This window comes from Manacus vitellinus, unplaced genomic scaffold, assembly GCF_001715985.3.
Source record: "Manacus vitellinus isolate BGI_N305 unplaced genomic scaffold, ASM171598v3 scaffold_45_pilon, whole genome shotgun sequence".
Classification (NCBI taxonomy): domain Eukaryota; kingdom Metazoa; phylum Chordata; class Aves; order Passeriformes; family Pipridae; genus Manacus; species Manacus vitellinus.
The window spans coordinates 3,993,267-4,012,965 of NW_021940571.1; the positions used below are offsets into that span (position 1 = coordinate 3,993,267).

General features: G+C 44.9%; 1 protein-coding gene across 4 annotated transcripts in view; it reads right to left on the reverse strand.

Moving 5' to 3' along the window:
* MECOM (MDS1 and EVI1 complex locus) overlaps positions 1 to 18,246 on the reverse strand; it is a 46,370-nt gene extending 28,124 nt beyond the window's left edge. For 2 of the 4 annotated variants that reach the window (XM_018079254.2, XM_018079252.2), the window contains exons 1-5: positions 18,116 to 18,246; positions 7,659 to 7,761; positions 5,583 to 5,799; positions 3,140 to 3,287; positions 1,984 to 2,137 (exon numbers count right to left, since the gene is read on the reverse strand). In XM_018079254.2, the coding sequence (XP_017934743.1) occupies positions 1,984 to 2,137; positions 3,140 to 3,287; positions 5,583 to 5,799; positions 7,659 to 7,707 (568 nt within the window). In that variant the 5' untranslated portion in view covers positions 7,708 to 7,761; positions 18,116 to 18,246. Of the gene's footprint in view, positions 1 to 1,983; positions 2,141 to 3,139; positions 3,288 to 5,582; positions 5,800 to 7,658; positions 7,762 to 18,115 lie in introns of all 4 variants that reach the window. The other 2 variants (XM_018079253.2, XM_018079251.2) reach the window with 1 other exon arrangement.
* Between the last annotated feature and the right edge of the window lie 1,453 nt (positions 18,247 to 19,699).

A 19,699-nucleotide genomic window follows, 5' to 3' on the forward strand; every position in this document is an offset into this window, starting at 1 on the left:
CTCCTGGGCACTGCCACCTGAAGCCTGGGTGATCACAGTGATAGGCACACTCAATGGCCCATGGATTTTGGAGGAGACTCTGTCTAAACAGACTGTGCCACCTCCACCTCCATGGATCAACTTTAATTGCTTCCATGTAGCAAAGCAACATAAGCCAGGTTTGATTTCACCTATTACACCTTACTACACTCTTTAAATCTCAGTGCCATACTTTTAAGCAACTAACTTGTAAAGGAAGCTTCCCTTCTTGCAGCTTTTATTGCTCTAGAGACCCCAGGTTTAACACAAACTCCCAATCTGGATCCCAAATTGCAAAAACTAATCTCATGCCGAAGTACGCTCTGTACCACCATTGTCTCTGGACCCCAAATTAGCCAGCAGTTAAGTTTGCATATTTTCTGCTTATTAAAAAAAAATTACTGTAAGTACTATTTTGAATATGTTCAGTCTATTATGGCATGTGGTTTCTATTTGGGGAGGCTGGAGATTTTGCTAAGGCAGTGAGTAATTACCTTAGTGTTGGTGAGTTTTCACTCAAGCTTGGGCGGTGCACTGTAATAAGAGACAGTTGCCATAAACAGACTGGTACGAGTAAATCATGGTGTGTGGCCTTCTGGTGGAAAACAGATATCTGCTCTAGGTGACCCTACCTCCCTCTCATTGCTCAGCAAAGCTGACCAAACATGTGGTCTCCAAAACCCTTTTGTTCTGCTCTTACTTGTAGGTCGCTCAATGGGGTTTCATCCCTCACATTGTACACGTGAAGAATACCAGTTGCTGTTTGGATTTATCAGAATAAATAGCAACAAAGAGCATCTGAGAGATTACTTCATGTATGAGAGGTGCCACTTAAGAGACTTTTATGTAAGATGTTGCAATAGGACTATCTGAAGACTCCCCACTCAACCAGAAGGTGGTGTTTTCTAACTGAGGGTAACTACTTAACCTGCAATCAGCTTTAAAAGTTATTAGTGATATTTAACATTGGATCTATTTATGTATTTTTCTCACTGAAGGAATCCAAATCAAAAGTATTATTAACCCAATGGCAGGTTACAGATCTTGCACAAAGTTTTTTAAGACAATACTCCTTCTCTAGAGGAATTATATAAGCTTGTGGCCAATGGTTTTTCCAGCTGTGGTGCCAATATTTAGGTAAATTATTGCTGAGAGCAGCAAAAGACTAAGAGGTCTAGTGGACAAGTAGGGGAAGTGGTCATAAGGTACCTTTCAAGCCACAGCAGGTGCCTGAAAAGGCTGTGGTGGAAAGTAGCAGTACTAAGAACAATTTTTAAAAATATTTTCTGCCTGTGCTTCCCTGGTGAAAGGGAGAGATAGCAACCTGCACCCTTATCAAGCAGGGTCTGGCTCAGCAGCAAACACAACCCATGAGACATTAAGGATCTGATTTAAGCCCAGTACAGAGTCAGGCTCACGTCCAAGGCAAGTTTTATTGCTGGGAAAGATCTAATAGCTCATTCAGTACTTAAAACTCGGGGCATGCAAAGGAGCCTCAAGGAGGGCAGCAAACTGCTCTGACTCAAACTCACTGCCTCTGAGGTTTGTTTCCCAACTCCAGCAAAAGTCATGGCATCTGCTGTGGAGACTGTGGTGCAAAATTAACCCCTAGAGCAGGAAGGAGAGCAGCCAGCTCAGCACGGTGCAAAGCAGTGAGGCTGCACGAGGCTGGCATGGCTCCTCCCTGCTAAATCCCACTCCTCGCTTTGCATCTGTGCATGGAAAAACATCCCAGGGACAACAGGTACATTTATACAACACACAGGGTCTGTCTGAAAAGGAAAATCAAATGAAAATAACTCTTTGCATTGGATCACAAATTACCCAGAACTCATTTAACTACTCACAACCCACACGACACCGGTGGGCAGTTCAGAGGGAGCAGAACACAACCTCCTGCTTCCAGCTCGCCCTGCTTTACAGCAAAAGAAACACTTAAACAAACACATTTAGTTGAAGACTTACATATAAAAGGTTTGACACTGCTGTGGATGTGTTTATGCTGTTTGAGGCCTGAAGAAGTGGCAAAGGTTTTGCCACACTCTGGACAAGCGTGAGCACGAGCCCCAACATGCTGGGAACGAATGTGCCTCTGAAGGTTGCTGGGGTCCGTGAAAACCTGCTAGGAAATGAGTACTGATTAACCAAGAAACTTGACTGTGGAAGAAGCCAGTTATTACAAGAGTCTTTTAAAATTCAAACCTTGGAGCTATTTTTGGGAGTGCCTAAGATTATAAACCTCACTAATGGGCATCAGTGGGAGCTGTGCCTGCAGGATGGGGCCTCAGTTTCCCAGGATCAGCCAAGTATTGGGTGGATCTATTAACCCCTTTGCAGCAAATGCATTTGACCTGGTCATTAGGAATCACACATTTGAGGTCAGGGACTTTGTGGAAAATGTGTCAAAATGTGGTTGCTTGAAACCTCTAAGCATTACTGAAATAAAAATACTTTATACAACAATGGAGAGTGTGACAGCAAGAAATCCTGTACACAATACAGTCCCAGAAACCAGGGCTTGTAATGTCAATAGCAATTCCTTTTATTGCAGCAAATCCACCTAAAACCGACTAGGTTCTCATGCAGAAGGCCCAAGCTTTGGGGATCTGATGAAAAGCAATGCAGAGCACCACATCCTATACAAATAATCCACACAGCAAGCCCAGCACAGGGAAGTGACGGGAGATGCTCTAGAGATGAGCTGTGCTCTCTTAGTGCAGCTGGGGTCTATTGCTATTTCTTATTTTCTTTTATATTGCAGTAGTGTCCTGAAGTTTCTGGTCCCAACAGCTGGCACACAGCCTGGGGAACTCTCCACCTTGCGTTTCACTGGGGTTTCTTGCCCCTCAGTGACGTTCTTACACCCCACCAATCCTCTGAGGCTACCAAGCCCTGAGCTTGAGGTTGCTCAGCATCCTGCATCAGTGCTCACTTCAGACTCCACAGCCATAACCAAATCAAAAGGGGTAGAAAAATAACATATTTATAAAGTAGAAGCGTAAACCCTTGAAAAACCACCTGGAGCATGGCAGAAACCCTACACCCTCCTACATCCCAGCCCAAGGTCTCCCGTGTATCCAGCAGCACAAGAAGTGCCAGGCAGCCTACAAATTCACTGTACCTTGGCACAGTTCTCACACTCGTAGTGCTTCCCGCTGTCGTGAGACATTTGGTGACGTATCAAGTTGGACTTCCAGTTAAAGGCTTTGGGACACTGGTCACACTTGTACTCCCTCTCCTCGCTGTGTGACAGCATGTGCTTCTCCAGGCTGTGGAAAGAGGAACAGGGCTCAGCATGGTCCATCACACACGTGGGCTTATCAGTGCTTTACAGGAAGAAGAAAGAGCAGAGTGCGCAGTTACAGCAAAAAAAAATAAATTTCTTTAATAGCCCCAAAGGCCCAATCCTGACAGAAACAAGTTTTTGAACACCAGGTTCACTCCAGCCAGGAGGCAGAACCTCCTCCTCCCTACCAGAATAACACATCCTCTCATGTTTTGCCAGGTCACTTGCAAATGCTCCAGGAGATGCTGCTGCCATCTCTCCCTAAGGAGATTATTTCATACACGTCTCAGTATTTCACTCTGGTAATTCTTCCCTGCAGTCTGAATTATTTCTACCTTATGACTTTCCCTCTAAACACACCTTGGATCCCACCACCTGCCATAAATCCACTCCTTTGATGGTAATCAATTTTTCTTACAGCAGGAATAGATGAGGAATAATACCTCTGGAGTAGGACAGGAGGAGTTTAAGAAGCCTCTAGATATGGTACACTACAAATGAAGTTATTCTTGATGATTACTGTTAACTGTGTTCAACTGTGTAGTTGTTTAGTCACTAATTTCTAAGTGGTTTATTCAGTCTATTAGTATTCAATGTCCACCTAATTTCCGTTGCACGTCTTTGAATTAATTTTTGTCTCTGAATTTTTATTATTCATTTGTAATGAACATATATTTTTAAACACCTGTATTGCTTGGTCACAAACTGAGTCATAACTCACACTACTGCTTGGGGAAAGATCACTACATAATGCAAGAGTAGGTCCACAGAAAAGCCACTGAAAACTGTGATTTTTAGCCCAGGATGCCCAACTGGATCAACCTATTCTCACATGAAGTTCCCAGTGATCTCTGCAGAATCAGTGACAAAAATCTACTGGGGTTACAGTCTTGTTTGGGTTGTGCAGCCCCAATAGTAACCTCCATCCTCAGCCAAAGGTAATGGAAGTACTTTCACCCTGTGGATGCTCTTATTTCTACCTCTCTCCTTCCTTCGGGGAGGAAAAAGTATTTCTGGTTTCTCCTCCTAATATTTTTATACCAACTGACTCTCCATCATGCACTAATAAGCAAATTTGCCATAAGACCCAGACAGATGCTTGTCCCTGGCTCTGGCACCAGCTCCCTGACTCTGCTGCAGCTCCATGACTCCCCATCAGCGCTGGGCACTCCTGGACCCAACATCTCCATCTTCCTGCTCAGCTATTTCTTCATGTAGTTACTCGTTTCCCCAGCCATGGCTCACTTGGGCCTTTTATTTTATATAATCTGGATATAGTACATTTTGGCACTTTTTTGCTGTGAACTGTCTTTGTGGTGTATGAGCCTTTCAATAATTCAGGAGTTGGGAGAACAACTGCATTCCCTCTCATTTTTCACTCTTTCTCACAGTACTGCCCATCTATTTATGATGACTCGTTCTTTGTTTTCTGCCCTTTCTCTTCAATATTTAATATTTTAAGCTAAATTTACATTTCCTCAATGATTCCCATATGTTAGATATCATCCTATGGCTCTCAGGGAGAAAAGGACTTTAACACCACATAACTCGCATACGCAAAACCGTTATGGACAAGAGTCCTGCCTCATCCAAGCTGCTGGAAATCCTTCTGACTTATCTGCCTCTGTCAGCCCCTTCGAATCAATCCCTCAGACTGAAAATTAGACAGGTGGAGCCACACACTGCTCAACATCAGTGGGTGAACAAGACCTTGTGCCTGCACAAATTCCTGCTCAGTGGGGCTGACCTAATATGTGGGGAGTGATGCTTGGCACATCATGTTTTAATTTCACTGTCACTAATTGTGTGGAAGTGAAAGGATCAGGTCAGATAACGCTGATCTGAGATGCCCCATGTGATGCTGAGCCACCTCCACTCCCGTCAAGAGGAGCAAAGGAGTGTCTCTGTTTTGGGAGAGAGGGCTCCATCTGGCAGAACAAGCACCTGGAGCCTCCAGGAGCAATTATTCAAAAGGACTAACACTGGGCATGCAGAAATCCATGCTAAGCTCTGACAGACACCACGACACCCTGAATCATGGACTAGTGAGGGTTTCTGTGAAACACACTAAATACTCCAAATTGACAAGTCAGCATTTAAGGGGCATATGATTATTAAGCAGTGCAAACAGACACACTGCTGTCCCAAAAAGGGCAGTTCACAGTCACTTCAACTGTGCCCACACAACGTGGAGAGGAAAGAAGACACTATGGAATTGTGGGAATCCAACTGAAGCCACTGAAGAACTTGCATCTACATTTTAAGCATCTACTCCTACCTTTGTAAGTCTGGGAAGACTTGGTCACACTCTTTGCACTCCTGGATTTCATGAACATCCTGAAGGTCATTCTCATTCTCAAGCTTCTTCTGGAAGTCCTCCTCCACCATGGAGAAGGCGGAGTGAGGGGTGCTGCAGGGGAACTTCTGGTGATCTACAAGCTCAGCCTTGGACTCGAAGAGCTGGTCGCAGTCCTCGCAGCGGTACTGACGCTCCTCTGGAACACAAAGGGGTTGGGCACAGGGAGACCACATCAGTTTTCAGCCATTTTTAACCACCATCCCATCAGGAGTTGGATGATGGCGTGGTTAAACGAAGAGCTATTCAATTAAAAAGAGAAGAACCTCAAAAGAAAGAAGGATTCCTAAGAATGCTTTATAATAATGCTTCAATTCTACAATATATGACAGTGCAACACTACACGTTAACTGCCTGGGATCAAATAGGGATCCCTAACACAGGCTCAGGACAAAAGTCAGTGTATTTATATACCATCCTAAATGGAACTATATATATGAGGTCTAAGGTGGATCTCCAGTAGAGGCTGAAGGAGATGACTCAGACACAAACATCAACATCTAAAATAGCCAAAAAGGTGTTAATAGTTTTTAAAAGCCTCTTCATTTCCATGAGTCCTTTTGCAGCACCCAACCCTGTTCAAGTAAGCCAGAGACACATGAAGTTGAAGTCCTTGCTTTAAATTCCATAACATCAGTCATAATGTTTTTCTCACTGAAAATGAGTGTAGAACATACTGGAGTGTTACTTTGGAGTGAATACTGCATTCCATTAATTAGCAATTCCTGCAAAAGACTAGATTAGCTGAAGAAAATCCCAAAAAACAAACTTGGCAAACAGTATCCCATGATTTTTTTTTCTGCTGGGTTTTCTACTGTTGGTCCACATGAGGAGCCAGACACCCTGGTCTGGTTCCAGATAAAAATGCCCAGAGGCCCTGAGTCAGAAAGGCACTGAGGAGTCTGGCTGAAATCTCCAATGTATGTACTTGGTTGCTACTTGACAGTTGAGCTGATCCAGAGAAAGTGTCACAGGGTTCTGTTCTTGGCTGTCCACAAGCAACACTTTGGCTCAATCTGCTTCTAAATCAGCCCTGTGGGACATAATCCTGCATGTGACTGCAGAGATTTCCTCTGGTGTCATTTATACAATAGCTACTTGACCATAGGGACTAGGCAGGGAAAACACTGTGCTGAAAAGGGGAACATCTTTAGCAATAACTAAACAAAGTTACCACTGGAGGAAAAAAAAAAAACAAACACAAAATCAAATGGGAAGGAATGAATGAATAATCCCTACCTTTTTCTTAAGACAACAAAAGATGCTGCTTTAAATGTACAGGCAGCGAAGAAAGTGCAGACCTTGATACTTCCTGCCCCAGGAAAACCCCTGTGTACTGTCCTTGAATCCCTGAGAATTTGTAAAATGTCCATTGGCATGAACTGCAACCTACTGGGCACCAAGCAGATATCCTACACCCAGTTCCCACTGTGGCTGTGTAACCCACTGCCTGACAGGCAGCACAGTAAAAGGAGCTTTTGGAGGTGGGGAACAAATCTCAGCAACAACTCAGGAGTTTCAGACCCAGAATCCGCGTGTGGGATGAGCATAAGGAGGAAGAATGGCTGAAATGTCCTCACAAGTGACAACAACATTAACAGTCTGAGATTTCAAGAGCTGGACTCAATGATTCTTGTGGGTCCCTTCCAACTCAGAACATTCTGGGATTTTGTGGTTTTCTCTTTTCAAGGTAACAGACGTTTGGCTAAGTGACAAAAAATAACCTATAATCAGGGTCCAAATGTGTCTTGCAGGATCAGCACGGCCTTAAGATAAGGACATGAACTCCTGTTCTTCTTTTGCAATACCCACAAGCCAATCAAATTTCAATCAGAAAAAGAGGGGCAGCAGATGGACAGATACAACCAGCTCTCCTCCCTGGCTGCAGTAAAGCCATCCCAGATTTCAACAGGATTCCAACAGAGGAGAAATCTCCCTACATTTTGGCTTAATTTCAGTGATACTCTCAACCAGATGAAAGAGTAAGAAGGGGCTAACCGTGGATGTCCGGAGCCATTGTCTCATGTGAATAATCTTCACTCTTCATGAACAGTAAGAGCTCCTCTCCTGGTTCAATATCTGCTACCACTCTGTAGAATATCTGGAAAACAAACAAAAAGAGAAAGCAACATGAGCAGCACGACAGGGAAAGAGGTATCAGCCACTGCTGGTGAGTGTTACAGACCAAAACCATGTGGCCAGAGCCCGTCCTGTCGTGGTGCTGCTGCTGGAGAGGTGCCCACTGACTGTGGCAGGTCTGCTCCTTCCAGCCCCAAAGCTGTTGTACTTTGGGCTCTGTGAGGACAGAAAAGGACGAGTGCTTTCAACAGCCTCTGCTGCAAAATGAGCTGTGTGATGACTGCAGATATCACCAGCAACTTGTGTGTTGAGTTACACCAAACCCGTGAGCAGAGTGGCCATAAAACACATCCCTGAATAATCCCTGGAAAGGGGAACTCCTGTTGCATGGGGAAAAGGTACTAAAGTAACTTTAATGGTTGGACTTGATGATCTTAGAGGTCTTTTCCAACCTTAATGATTCCATAATTCTAAAGCAGACATGAGTAGATGCTACTGGTTAAGCCATAGACATCCATCCCCCATTCCAACCATCTACGCAGTCCAGAAAGCTGTGAGGAAACAGGCTTATACAAACCAATGAGCCTGGTTATTCCTTAGCTTCAAATGGAAATCAAAGGAAAAATCAGTCCTGGATGAAGAAACACGGTGAGCAGCCAAAGCTGCTGGTAGTGACCCTGGCCAGTGACACCTGGTCCCCTCATACAGGTGATACTGGGCTGTGGGAAGGAGCCCATCAGGGAGGCAGGAGGCTGTGGAGGGGTCAAAGGGGACACCCTCCCTTGGGTCCATGCACCAGAGGAAGCACACACCAGCACCACAAGGCTCTTCCGAAAGGAAATTCCCAAAATCCATCTGGCTGCTTTCTCTCTCAGCAGGAAATGTGAAGAGCCCTAAAAAGCTCCACGAAGCAGCTCAAATAAATATTAGTAACTTCCTCGGGCCTTGTTAAACAAAAACACATGACAGCTATATTTCCTATGCTAAAAAGTGATGTCTTAGCATTTTCTCAGACTAATGTATTTTTAAATGTTTTGCTCCCAAACTCTTTACTCTCAACACTCGCTGCAGTGCGTTGGGAGAAGGGCAGAAAATCACCTGCGTTGTTCAAAGTCACACAGGTGCATCTGTCACAGGTAGGGACGGGTCTGTGAAGGTTTGTGGGTGCTTTCCTTGCCCACTTGCACATGGACTGACACCATCGGCAGCCAGCACATACCGGTGTCCTCCAGGAGGTGGCCGTATAGCCTAATCCTTCCTTTCTTCACAAACTGTGCCCACAGACACCGGCTAAATACCTAAAAACAACGAATTAAGTTGCATTTCCTCGGATTTGGATTTTTTTTTTCCTTTACCTTGTCCCAAAAGATACTCTGGAGGAGGGTGCAACGAGCAGTGGTGGAGGCTCCTGGGGCAGCTTGTCCCACCACCCCGGTGCTCACCCCTCACCAGGTGACAGAAGCGCTGGCAAAACACATCAGGTACAATGTACCCGTGCCACAAACTCCTGCTTGTGGCAAATTTTCCCCATAAAAACCAGGAGAAGGAGTTTATGTGCAGTGTGATCCGCCCAGGCTGCACCTCCCTCCTCTTCCACGCCACCCTCACTGAACCATCAGCTGGGGCTGCTTGGGCTTTCTATTTGTATTTCTTGCCGAGGGGATTTCAAACTCCATTGAGTATTTTGGAGGCCAAAAGAGCCATGGCAGGGTTTTGTGTGTATCTCATCCTGCAGCTGGACGAATGCCTGGTACCACAATCCTCTCTGGAGGCAATGCCATCCTCGGTGCTGAAGGATACAGGGATGCTCTGTCGGCTTTGGCATGCTGGGGACGTGCTGGGGCAACAAAACTCATTTCATCAAAGACCAAAACACATTCAAATGAAGCCAACTTCCACCTCTTGAAAATAAACCTGATGACAGCACCACATCCAGCAAATATCTTCTGTAAGTGATGCTTGTTTTTCCCTTTATTAAGATAAATGTATTGAAAACTGGCTTTTTTCTTCCAAAAGCATAAGGGACTCCACATATCTGAAAGGGAAGCTGCAGTCGGATCTGTGGAAGATAAGCTTGGCTGCTGCCTGGCTTTGGGTGGAAATAAAATGTGCAACAATAATATGTGCACACTGACCAGAGAGAGAGACTTCTGCAAACTTCCCTGTTGGGTGGGAGCAGGATCAGGATCACCACACAGCCAGGTGGGACTTCCACCATCCCAGACAGGCTGTGCCAAAGCTTCTGCTCTGCCCAGGATGGGTTTTGCGTCACAGGCAAATGCAGCTGCTAGTCTGAGGTTGGTGGTGCCTCCACACCAAGGAGCAAACAAAACCACAGCAAAGCCTCCTCCTGTATTTTTCCTGTCCCATCAAAGGTGTTTTGATAGACCTTTGATAGACCTTTTCACCTCTCACAGCAAAGTGAGGACACATGGACTGTACAGGGGCATAAAGAGGGCCTTGTTCACCAAGTGCTGTGCTGGGGAGCATCCCTTCTCTCTGGGAAGTGCTGGTACGATGCTGCATCTTTCTTGCAGCTGTGGGACAAATCCCTACACAGGGAATAAACTCTGCAGCCAGTTATCTTGTCTGTGTTGGTATTTAAAAGTAGCAGAGATGATCGAACTACCCATCAGAAACTCCTTGGCCAGCCCCTCCGCACCTCAGTGGGGAGATGAGACAGTGTTCTAAAAAACTCCCAAGTTTTAGGTTGAGTGATGTTTCTTTATTTTGCAACTCAAGAGCCAAGTGACAGACTTCTGGGTCTGGCATTTACACGTTATTATAATACTAACTTTAATTATTACTGAAAATAGATTTCTTAATTTCTGTATGTACAAAAAAACCCTCACCTGCACTAACGCTTTACACATCAATTTGAGTTGCAGTGAGAATCTAAAATAAAACATATTGAAGTTTAAACCAAAACGATCGTGCAGGCAAATTTAATCTGATATTAAGAGCTGTCCTTACTACTTCACAAAAAAAACTTGTTTGCTCACTCTTCTCACCTAAAACCTCCTGGAATTATCCTGGCTGAGAAAAACTGAGAAGCCAACTGTTGCAATGAACCATGTTACCCGAATTTTGAGGCAGCAGCAGCCTACTGAGGGCTGGTGATGGGGGGGTCCTGCAACCCTCAGATTAGGAAGCTCATAATTTCACCCCAGCCCTTAAGGTCTCCCTCAGGCGGCCCACGTTTTGCAACTACAGCACTTCTACTGTGGGCAGTATTTTTTGTATTAGGAAATACAAACATAGAATAAGTGGATTTTTCAATTGCAAAGCCTGAAGATTTCTTGGGTGCAGTCCTGACTCTACTGTAATTAATGAAAGATTTTCATTTTCTGGACAGCACTTCTCCAGACTATCAAGCCCATTCCATGACCCAACTTTTTCAGGTTAACCTGTGCGAGTGTGCACCAGTCTGCCTCGAGACTGAGTATAGGAAGAGCTTCTGCTCACGAGAGGAACAATGAGCGGAGGGGGGAAAAAAAAATAAAAGTAAAGTCCAGATGCACATTTCACATGCCCTGGGATCAGCGGTGTGTGACTGCAGTTTATATAGGAAGAGCAAAATCGGATCCAGATCTGGAAACACTTCCAGAGTTCAGGGGGTCCGAGGTGGGGAGAAGTTGGGGGAGGCCTGGCTCATCAGTCCTCTGTGCCTGCCCACACCGCAGGTCAGAGATCTCTGCTACCGAGCAGAAATAAAAGCTCCCAAACTGCAAAGCCGTAAAGGGAAAGGGGAGGAGGGGGAAGAAAAAAGGAACACACACAATTTACTTTTAAATGGATGAATAAGGCCTCATTGTTATGAATCCCAGTTTACTTTTCCTGGTCAGGCACTTGAAATTTTATTTATGCTTAATAGACTGCGTTTGGCATGTGTAAAGATGACAGAAGCGTGAATTATGAACGACCTTCGACCTATTCAGGAAGTTGTAATAATTGCAATAATAGCTAAAACGCACTCCCCGCGAGCTCGGCCGGGCCATGCTGTGAAACACCCCAGCCACCCCCCTGCCCTGGCCAGCCCCACACCACCCTGCCTGCACCCCCCTCTGTTCCCTCCCAGCACCCCCCCAGAGCCAGGAGGATTTAACTGAAGTTACAGTCTGGGGGGAAAAGCTACACTTTGGCAGATGAGCAAAGGCACCGACTGCCAGGCACACATCAGTTGTGCCCCCAAGAGTCCACAACTAAACCCTGTGCACACAAAAGCTTTGGAAAACATCACATGGGCTCCACTGCTGCCTGGGAAATTCAGATTTTAGGGCAGGTGAGAGATGCTGCTCTGAGTCTGCTCGTACTTCAACGCCCAGCCCATGTATTGAACTCACAGCTCCCACCACGGGAGAAGGCACCCGGTGATTCTGCCCTGCCCCACACAGCTGTAAGTGGCAGGACCGAGCGGAGGATCCACTCTGCGTGGGATGGTGGGATGGAACAGAAGAGCCCAAAGGTGGATCATTCCCTGGCGAACACCATCAGCACCCACAAAACCCTGCACTGCTGCTCCTGCACCAGCTGGACCACGTGCCATGGGCATATCTATCTCAAGCCTCAACTCCTTGCCGTCCTTGGAGGCTCTGGTGCTCCAGAGAGAGCATGTCCTGAATTGGGGCAGGAAAGTGAGTGCCTGTAGAGGTAGCCTGCACACTGCCAACTGGCATTCACCCCTGTGCTGCTTTGGAGCAAGAGTGGAACTTGCCTGAAAAGCAAAACAAATTAAATGTCCAAAACTAATAATAAGCGTTTATGCTCAAGGAGCCCCATCAAAACCAGGAATTATGCCCGCCAGGAAAAGGAGAAGGACGAAGGGATATATAACTTCACAACAAGCCCTAATTAAGAGTTTGAAAGGAAAAAACAAGAAAGAAAAAGGTCCAAATGGTGAAGCTTCAACTTTAGCTCCTGTGATGAACAACTTGTGCAGCTGGAGAGCTGTGTGATGAAACCCGAGCCAGGTTCTTCTTGCTGTACTCAAGCAAATGATAAATTGAAACAAACCCGAGTTTTTTCAAGGGCTAATGTAGAGGAGTCCTGCCTGAAAGCTGTACTTGGCCCAAAGAAAACTTCAGCAAAAATCCACAGGCAAAACTCAGCAAGTGTCTGCAGAGGTATGGGTGGGAGCCCGGTGGGGAGAGAGGACTCTCCTCTCACCCTGCGGAGGTGGTGGAGGAGCACCACAGTGCCTGAGCACCAGGACTAAGAATCCTTTCTTTCTTCATTTCCAAAATGCCCCAAAATTGTCAAGCAGGATGGACTGGAGGAAGAATGGTCCAGGAATCCCCATTTTTCGACCTTCCAAGGCAAAAGGTGCCTCCTGCTCCCTGAGAGCAAGGAAGGAAATGCAGGGTCCCTCTCTGCAGGACACCCTCTTTGGCATCTTGGGGGCTGCAGGCCACCTCCCCAGAGCCCTTCATGTCTTCTTCCTTCAGAGATGAATTTTAGCTTCTGTGAAAGACCTGGTTCCAGGTGAGAGGTTGCCACATCCAGCCAAGCTGCTCTGGTCCTGCAGAACCTCCTGCTTGGGTGTCACTAACCACTGACACCAGACCCCAGCTCCTGTGTGCCCACCTGTTCTCCTGAGCTGACCTCACCACTCAGTTGTCCTCCAACAGTCCTGAACCCTCATTAATGAACCACATGAATGTCGAGCAAGGTGCAGCTGTGTCCTGGCTCTGTGGCTCTCCATAATCCTCTACACTCTGGCAAGCAGATCAGTAGGATTTGACAGCTCTCATCACAAAAAAGGCATTTCTGTTTAGAGACAGCATGCCTTATCCCTTTTATTAAACACGAATCATCAATAAAAACCTTACCACTTGGCAGAAATGGCAACAACTGGGTTGTTGGGTTTGGTTCTGAACAGCTTATTTTAGGTCACGTCAGGACAGTCCAACACCAAGAGTGGTAACACCACCAAGTGCATCAAATTCCAGATAACACAGGCAGTCATAAAGCCCAGGCAGGAATTTCACCCACAGCCTCAGCTTTAACTGCAGCAAGTGGAAAAACACCAAGCAGCTCCTTGTTCCACCAGCCCCAAGCTAATACATCCCTGCTCCACTGGAGACAGATTTTCAGTGGGAGCTGGATTAAGTTTTATTTGCTTAATAACTAATAAATCATAGGAAGAATCATGGCAGAATAGGGCCCCGTATGAGCTCAGCGTGTGTGTGCCCTCCTGACCCACAACAGCCAAAACCTTAATTTCACTCTCTGACAACAAAGCCTCAAAACTATTCCTTAAATACACAACTTTTGCAGGTGGCTGTGCAAGGAGCCTCTGCCCGCCACGGAGGGGGGGCCGCGGCCGTAAAACCTGAAACATGAGGCTGTGCCTGCAGATTAAAAAAGTTTGTAAAACGTGTAAGATGGGATCAGATCTGGTGGAACCTACAGCAGTAGGTTCACTCCTGTAAGTTTATATCACTGACATTGGGCACGTTGTTAAGGGTGTGATACTACTGGTTTTTCTCCCTTTGCAGCGGCACATACTTGAGTATAAGGAAAGAAAACAAAGCACACACAAAAAAAAAAACCACCGAAAACCTATTTCAGCACGCACAGCAAGTTAAAACCTCAGTAAAGTGATCTGAGCCACTTTGAGTTTTCCATGGATAAACCAAAGGGAGTCTTCAGGAGCTGCTTTGTTAGGGGGGAAAAGACCTGGAAGCTCAGGGCAGTTTCACAGCAGTATGTGGCTGTATCACTGTCAGAACTCTGCGAGCAATAAGCAAGATAAAAACAGCATTCAGGTATTTTAACTTCAACATCAACAAGGTTTCTTAAAAGAAAAAAATTTAAAAAATAAATTATTTCTTAGAGTTTGAAGGTGACCGTGATCCCAGCCTGGAATGTGTGACAGCCCCTGCCATGCCACTGCCATAGTCACTACTAGAATTGCAACTGCACTTTCATTAACGTACTTCTTTAAAAATAATGCTTTAGCTGGGCTGACAGTGCTGCCAGAAAGCCTAACAGGGCTAATCATTCTGAAGTCATGAAAAAGTTGAATTAATAGATATTTAATGATAACAGGGGAGTCGTCCAAGTTAGCAGAAACTGCTCTTGAATCCTGACTCTGAGATGAAAAAACGCATTCCAGGGCAAGAACAGGGACAAGACTCTCTGCAGCTCCGCACACGCTGTAGTCTCTTTGGGGAAAGGCAAAAACAAGAGTGCCCTGTTTGTGGAATTTGATTATTTATATCCATCTTGAATTACATATGTTCAGGTCAGATTAAGCATGACAGGAGATAATAGGAAGACAGAAAAAAGAAATCCTAGATCAATCTCATTTGAAATAAAAAAAAACCAAACCAACAACAAAAAAAAAATGCAGCTTTTTAAACCCTACTCCAGCTGCAATCAAATGAAACATGAGTTGCATCCAGCGTGCATGTTTTGACTGCATCCCACCATTATCGAGCTGTTCATCTCAGCAAAGCTCATTTATATAGTCTTAAGAAAGAGCCCAGGCCTTTTGTAAAGTTGATCCTAAGTGATGAAACCTAACCTCAGCCGTGAGTCAGGGGGTGGGGTGGTATGTCTCTGAAAAAACTCTAATAGTGAAAATGACAAAAAATGTTTTTCTTTCACTCTTTTTGTTAAATACAGCAGGTAGAACATAGCAGAGTGACTACATTACACATCGCCCTGAGTCCATCTAAATCCTGCCTCAAGCAGTCTGGGAATCATACCTGCCTGTCAGTCAAGTTTGAATTTAGTAATATAAACTTGTGGGCAGCATGAACCTGGGAGCGCTGGCAGGATCTTTTACCTTCTCAGGTAGAGCCCAATGTTTGCTTGTGAATTTTACAGATGAGTTGAAGCAATTAGAGGTGAACAATTACTGCTGATCGAGTGTCTGTGCCTCGGGAGCGAGCAGCGTCTCCGCAGCGGGGATGCTCCCGTGCACCCAGGGCTGCTGAGGTGCTTTGTATTCCTGGGGGAAGAAAGCGGAACTGGGGTGTCCCCCAAGCAGGGTGTCCACCCACCCCTGCACCCAGCACTGGCTGTGGCTCCAGCTGAGCTGGGGTCTCCTGTCCCAGCTGGGCTGCATCACCTCTGCCCTCCAGCTCTAGCTACAACCACTGATACACATCCTCAGCTCCACCTTATTTTTATTTTCCCTTTTTTTCCCATGTTTTTCTTTCCCCCCCCCCTTCTTTCCAGGAGTTACCAAGGCCCCGTGACCCCCTGGCAGCCCCACTCAGTCTATATATGCACGCTCAGCCCTGACTTGCATTTGTCACTCCTCGTACACGCACACGTTTGGCCATGTAACGTCCATTTCCCAGTCTGCCTTCCTATTATATTTTATATTACCTCTGGTGAGTTTGTGCCAGAAGAAAGCAGAAGGAGGAGCTGCTAGAAAGGGTTTTTTGCTTTAAGATTTGAGAGCACATTTTTAGCATTAACTTTTCAGGCTCTGATCATAAAACGTTGGGAGTACGCGGATGATTCTGTGGGTAAATCCACAGCATTTCCAGAGGGCCAAACGGACAACAATCCCTTGCTGACAACACCCAGCTCACAACATGCTACTTGAAAGACAACCAAATCCTAATTTGCAAATCTCAGCAACAAAAAGCTGTAAAAGTATGGAATTATGAACAGCACGATACTGTGCAAAATAAATAACAAGCCTCCTGTGAATGAAAGAAATTATTGGCAGCAGTACAGCCACCATTACCAAATGTCAGAAATGTAAACACTAAAAAAAGAGAAAGTTAAAAGCGCCATGACTTTCCTTCCAAAAACATCAAGGCGCGGGTGCGTGTCTGCGTTGCAGAGGGAGATGCTGATGTTTCAGCCCCGTGTGCATTTTCAGTTGCAGATCCCCAATTCCAACCCAAAGACAGTGGGTTGCTTTGACCAATGCACGTGATCTCGCTTCTGATCTTCCCTATCTATGCCAGCTCCTACTAAACGTAAAATATTTGAATTTGTTGTTCCAATCAATCTGTATAGTTTCCTTTTCCTACTGCTCGTCCATAAATGCTCTGCACTGAGAGAATTTATCGTTTTTCAGCATAAAGTGTATTTCAGCTTGGAAAATGTATCTTGCATTTACTAATAATCTTTATGGTTTCTTTAGTTAAAACAGCTGCTGTATGAAAAGGAAATTATCTCTCGGTCGGCTGGCTGGCTTGTTCTGTGCTACATGTGCTCAGGGCTGAACTGGAAAAGTTGAAAATTAAAAGGATCTTCTCTCATGATTGAGAAAGTTATTTAAACATGTTTTAATCAGCTATCTTGCATGAGTGAAATATGTAATGCTGGGCTGGCAATAGCAGGCTGTCTCACATTCATTTCCTATACGTAAGGAATTTGATTAGAAAGAATGATTTCTAATTGAAGCTTTGTGTCTGGTTGTGATTCTTCTTTCAATACTGTCAGGGCAATTAAATCAGCTAAAGATAATCTTTAACATTCACCTGATGCAGTTAATTAAGGGGGGGGAAATGAAACACTGATTAAATGAATTGAATCCTATGTTGCAGGTAGCAAAGTTTAAATTGGAAATCAGAATTCACAATCATTTGCTTTGCTATTTTAGATACTTCACTTTAAAGAAGCAAAGCTTCCTTAACCTAACTTTGCCCATTAAAATATTTCATAATGGTATGTATTATCCGCAGACAAAAGCGAACCCTGATTTAAGAAACACCTAATAACTCATCAGCATAATTGAAAACAAAATGCTTTACTGTGTCCTTCCTCTGCCTATATCAGCCTTTTTCCAACACACAAGGATAAATAATGTTTCAGCTCAACAAAGAGTGGATTTAAGTGCAATAAATGAAAAGAAAAAGAAAACCACCGAAGACCCCGATTCAACATATGAGTATTATGAGTTCCAGCAAAGTGTATGGGAAGGCACAATAATATTTGAATGCACATGTGCATTCAAATGCAAAGCCCTACACATGCAACTACATTGGTAACATCACCACTTCTGTGCCTTCCACTCTTGCCATCACATTTATGTTACAGCTTCCAATCAACTCAATGGTTTAAGGGAGCAACCCAAGAGGACTGGAAGAGGAGCCAGAAAATGTTGCTAATTCAAAATCAGCAAATACTGGCTTTGTACACCTAAGAAAGCAGTCACAATTTTTATCAGGTATAAGACAATAAAAAAATCATTTATGAATTAAACAACACTGTGAAAAAATGGAAAATTTGTATTTTCTAGCACCCATAACCAAAATTATTCCGTTCTGCCTTTCCCATCTGTCCTTTATCTTTTGCCATAACAGCAAACAGGCCAAAAGCTGCTGTGAATTGCTATTATTTTTTTTTCATTGACACCTTCAAGTTCCTTAAAAAAACAAGTCCAGAAAGTGAAGACCACGTACCTGATCACCTATTTGACATGCAACAAGGTTGTGCTGATTGTAGCATCCAGCAAACTTGATATATTTGAGCCAGTTTCCTACATCTGGTTGACTGGCATCTATGCAGAACTTCACATTGCAAAACTCATCCAAGATCTAAAAAGAAGAATATGAAAGAGTAAATCTTTCTGTTGCTGGCTGGGTGTACTAACCAAAAGATAAATCACAGGTTTCCAGATAAACAAATAGATAATAATAAAAAAAATAATAATAATATAGGTGTGCTTATTCAGAAATATGTTTCCCGGGTGAGATTTGTTTTTAGGAATTATCAGAATACACACATAATTATAAAAGTGCAATAAAAGTTCTGTAAAATATCTTGACAAATATATACAAGCAATTGAGATGTTTAATTATTGCTATGAAACACTATGTTAATTTAAGATGGATCTGATTTTCTATGCATTCATCAATGACTACATTTGAAATTATAATTAAATCAGATTCTGCCAGGAATATAACAAAAATTATTAAAATAGATGGTGGTGGCTTCATTTGAGGTTTCTGTTTTGTTTCAGGATTTACGTTGTTTGCAGCTCCCATTTAGAATTTTCGGATTTGTTGCTCTGAACCAAACTTTATTTGGTAGGCAGAGTTATTTATCTTGTTTTAATATTACACTTCCCGAACAGTCCTGTGCAACACTTAAATCCCTCCCCCTAATTGAAGCAAATAACAAAACTCCTTCTGTCAAAATAAAAGAGAATAAATGAAAAACAATGTAAACACTCATGCAAACCATGGCAGAATTCAATACACACCAATAAATGGTTCAAATTATGCAGACAATAAACAAATATAATGAGACTGCTCGTGGACAAGCTAAAGAGGATGTTCTATTCTAATATTATGACAAATTACTAATCGTTACAGCGGGTTGAATATCATTATTTGCAATCTTTACCATCGGCCTATCCCAAACTTCCCAGCGCATCCCAGGGAGCTCACTGCTAAACTGTAACTTCACCGGCTTGGCACGGGCATCAGCCATCCCGTTTTATTAGGAAAATAAAAGGAAACAACCTTAAAACGCCCCAAACGAAAAGCGAAAGGAGAGGGAGGCTGTGCCCCACCGGGAAGCGCCTGGACCCGCGGCCGGAGCGGGCGCTGCCGGTGCTCGGTCACCGGGAGCCCACGGAAGTTCCTGCCCCGGGCTCACGACCGGGCACTAAACGCGCTGTGCCCGCGGAGCCAGCCCGGGACAGCGCAGGGACAGCGGGGGCTGCCCGGGTCACGGCCCCCCGCCGCCCCCCCGGGGACCGGGATCGGGATGATCGGGATGCTCGGGATCGGGCCCGTCCGTGAGGTGGGGGTGCGGTGGGTGCGCGCAGCCCCCCGGGGCTGTCGAGCATCGCCGCGCGGCACCCGAGTGTCTCCTGTCGCCCCCGGCAAACGAAGGGGGAAAGCCTCAACCCCGCAGCCCCCCAAATCCCGCGCCCCAACGAGGCGCGCTCGGTCCCCGCGGGCGCGCGCGCTGCCCCGCCGCCCGCACCTCTGGCTCGTTTTGGAAGGGAGAACATTTAATTTTTCCCTTTCAAAGCA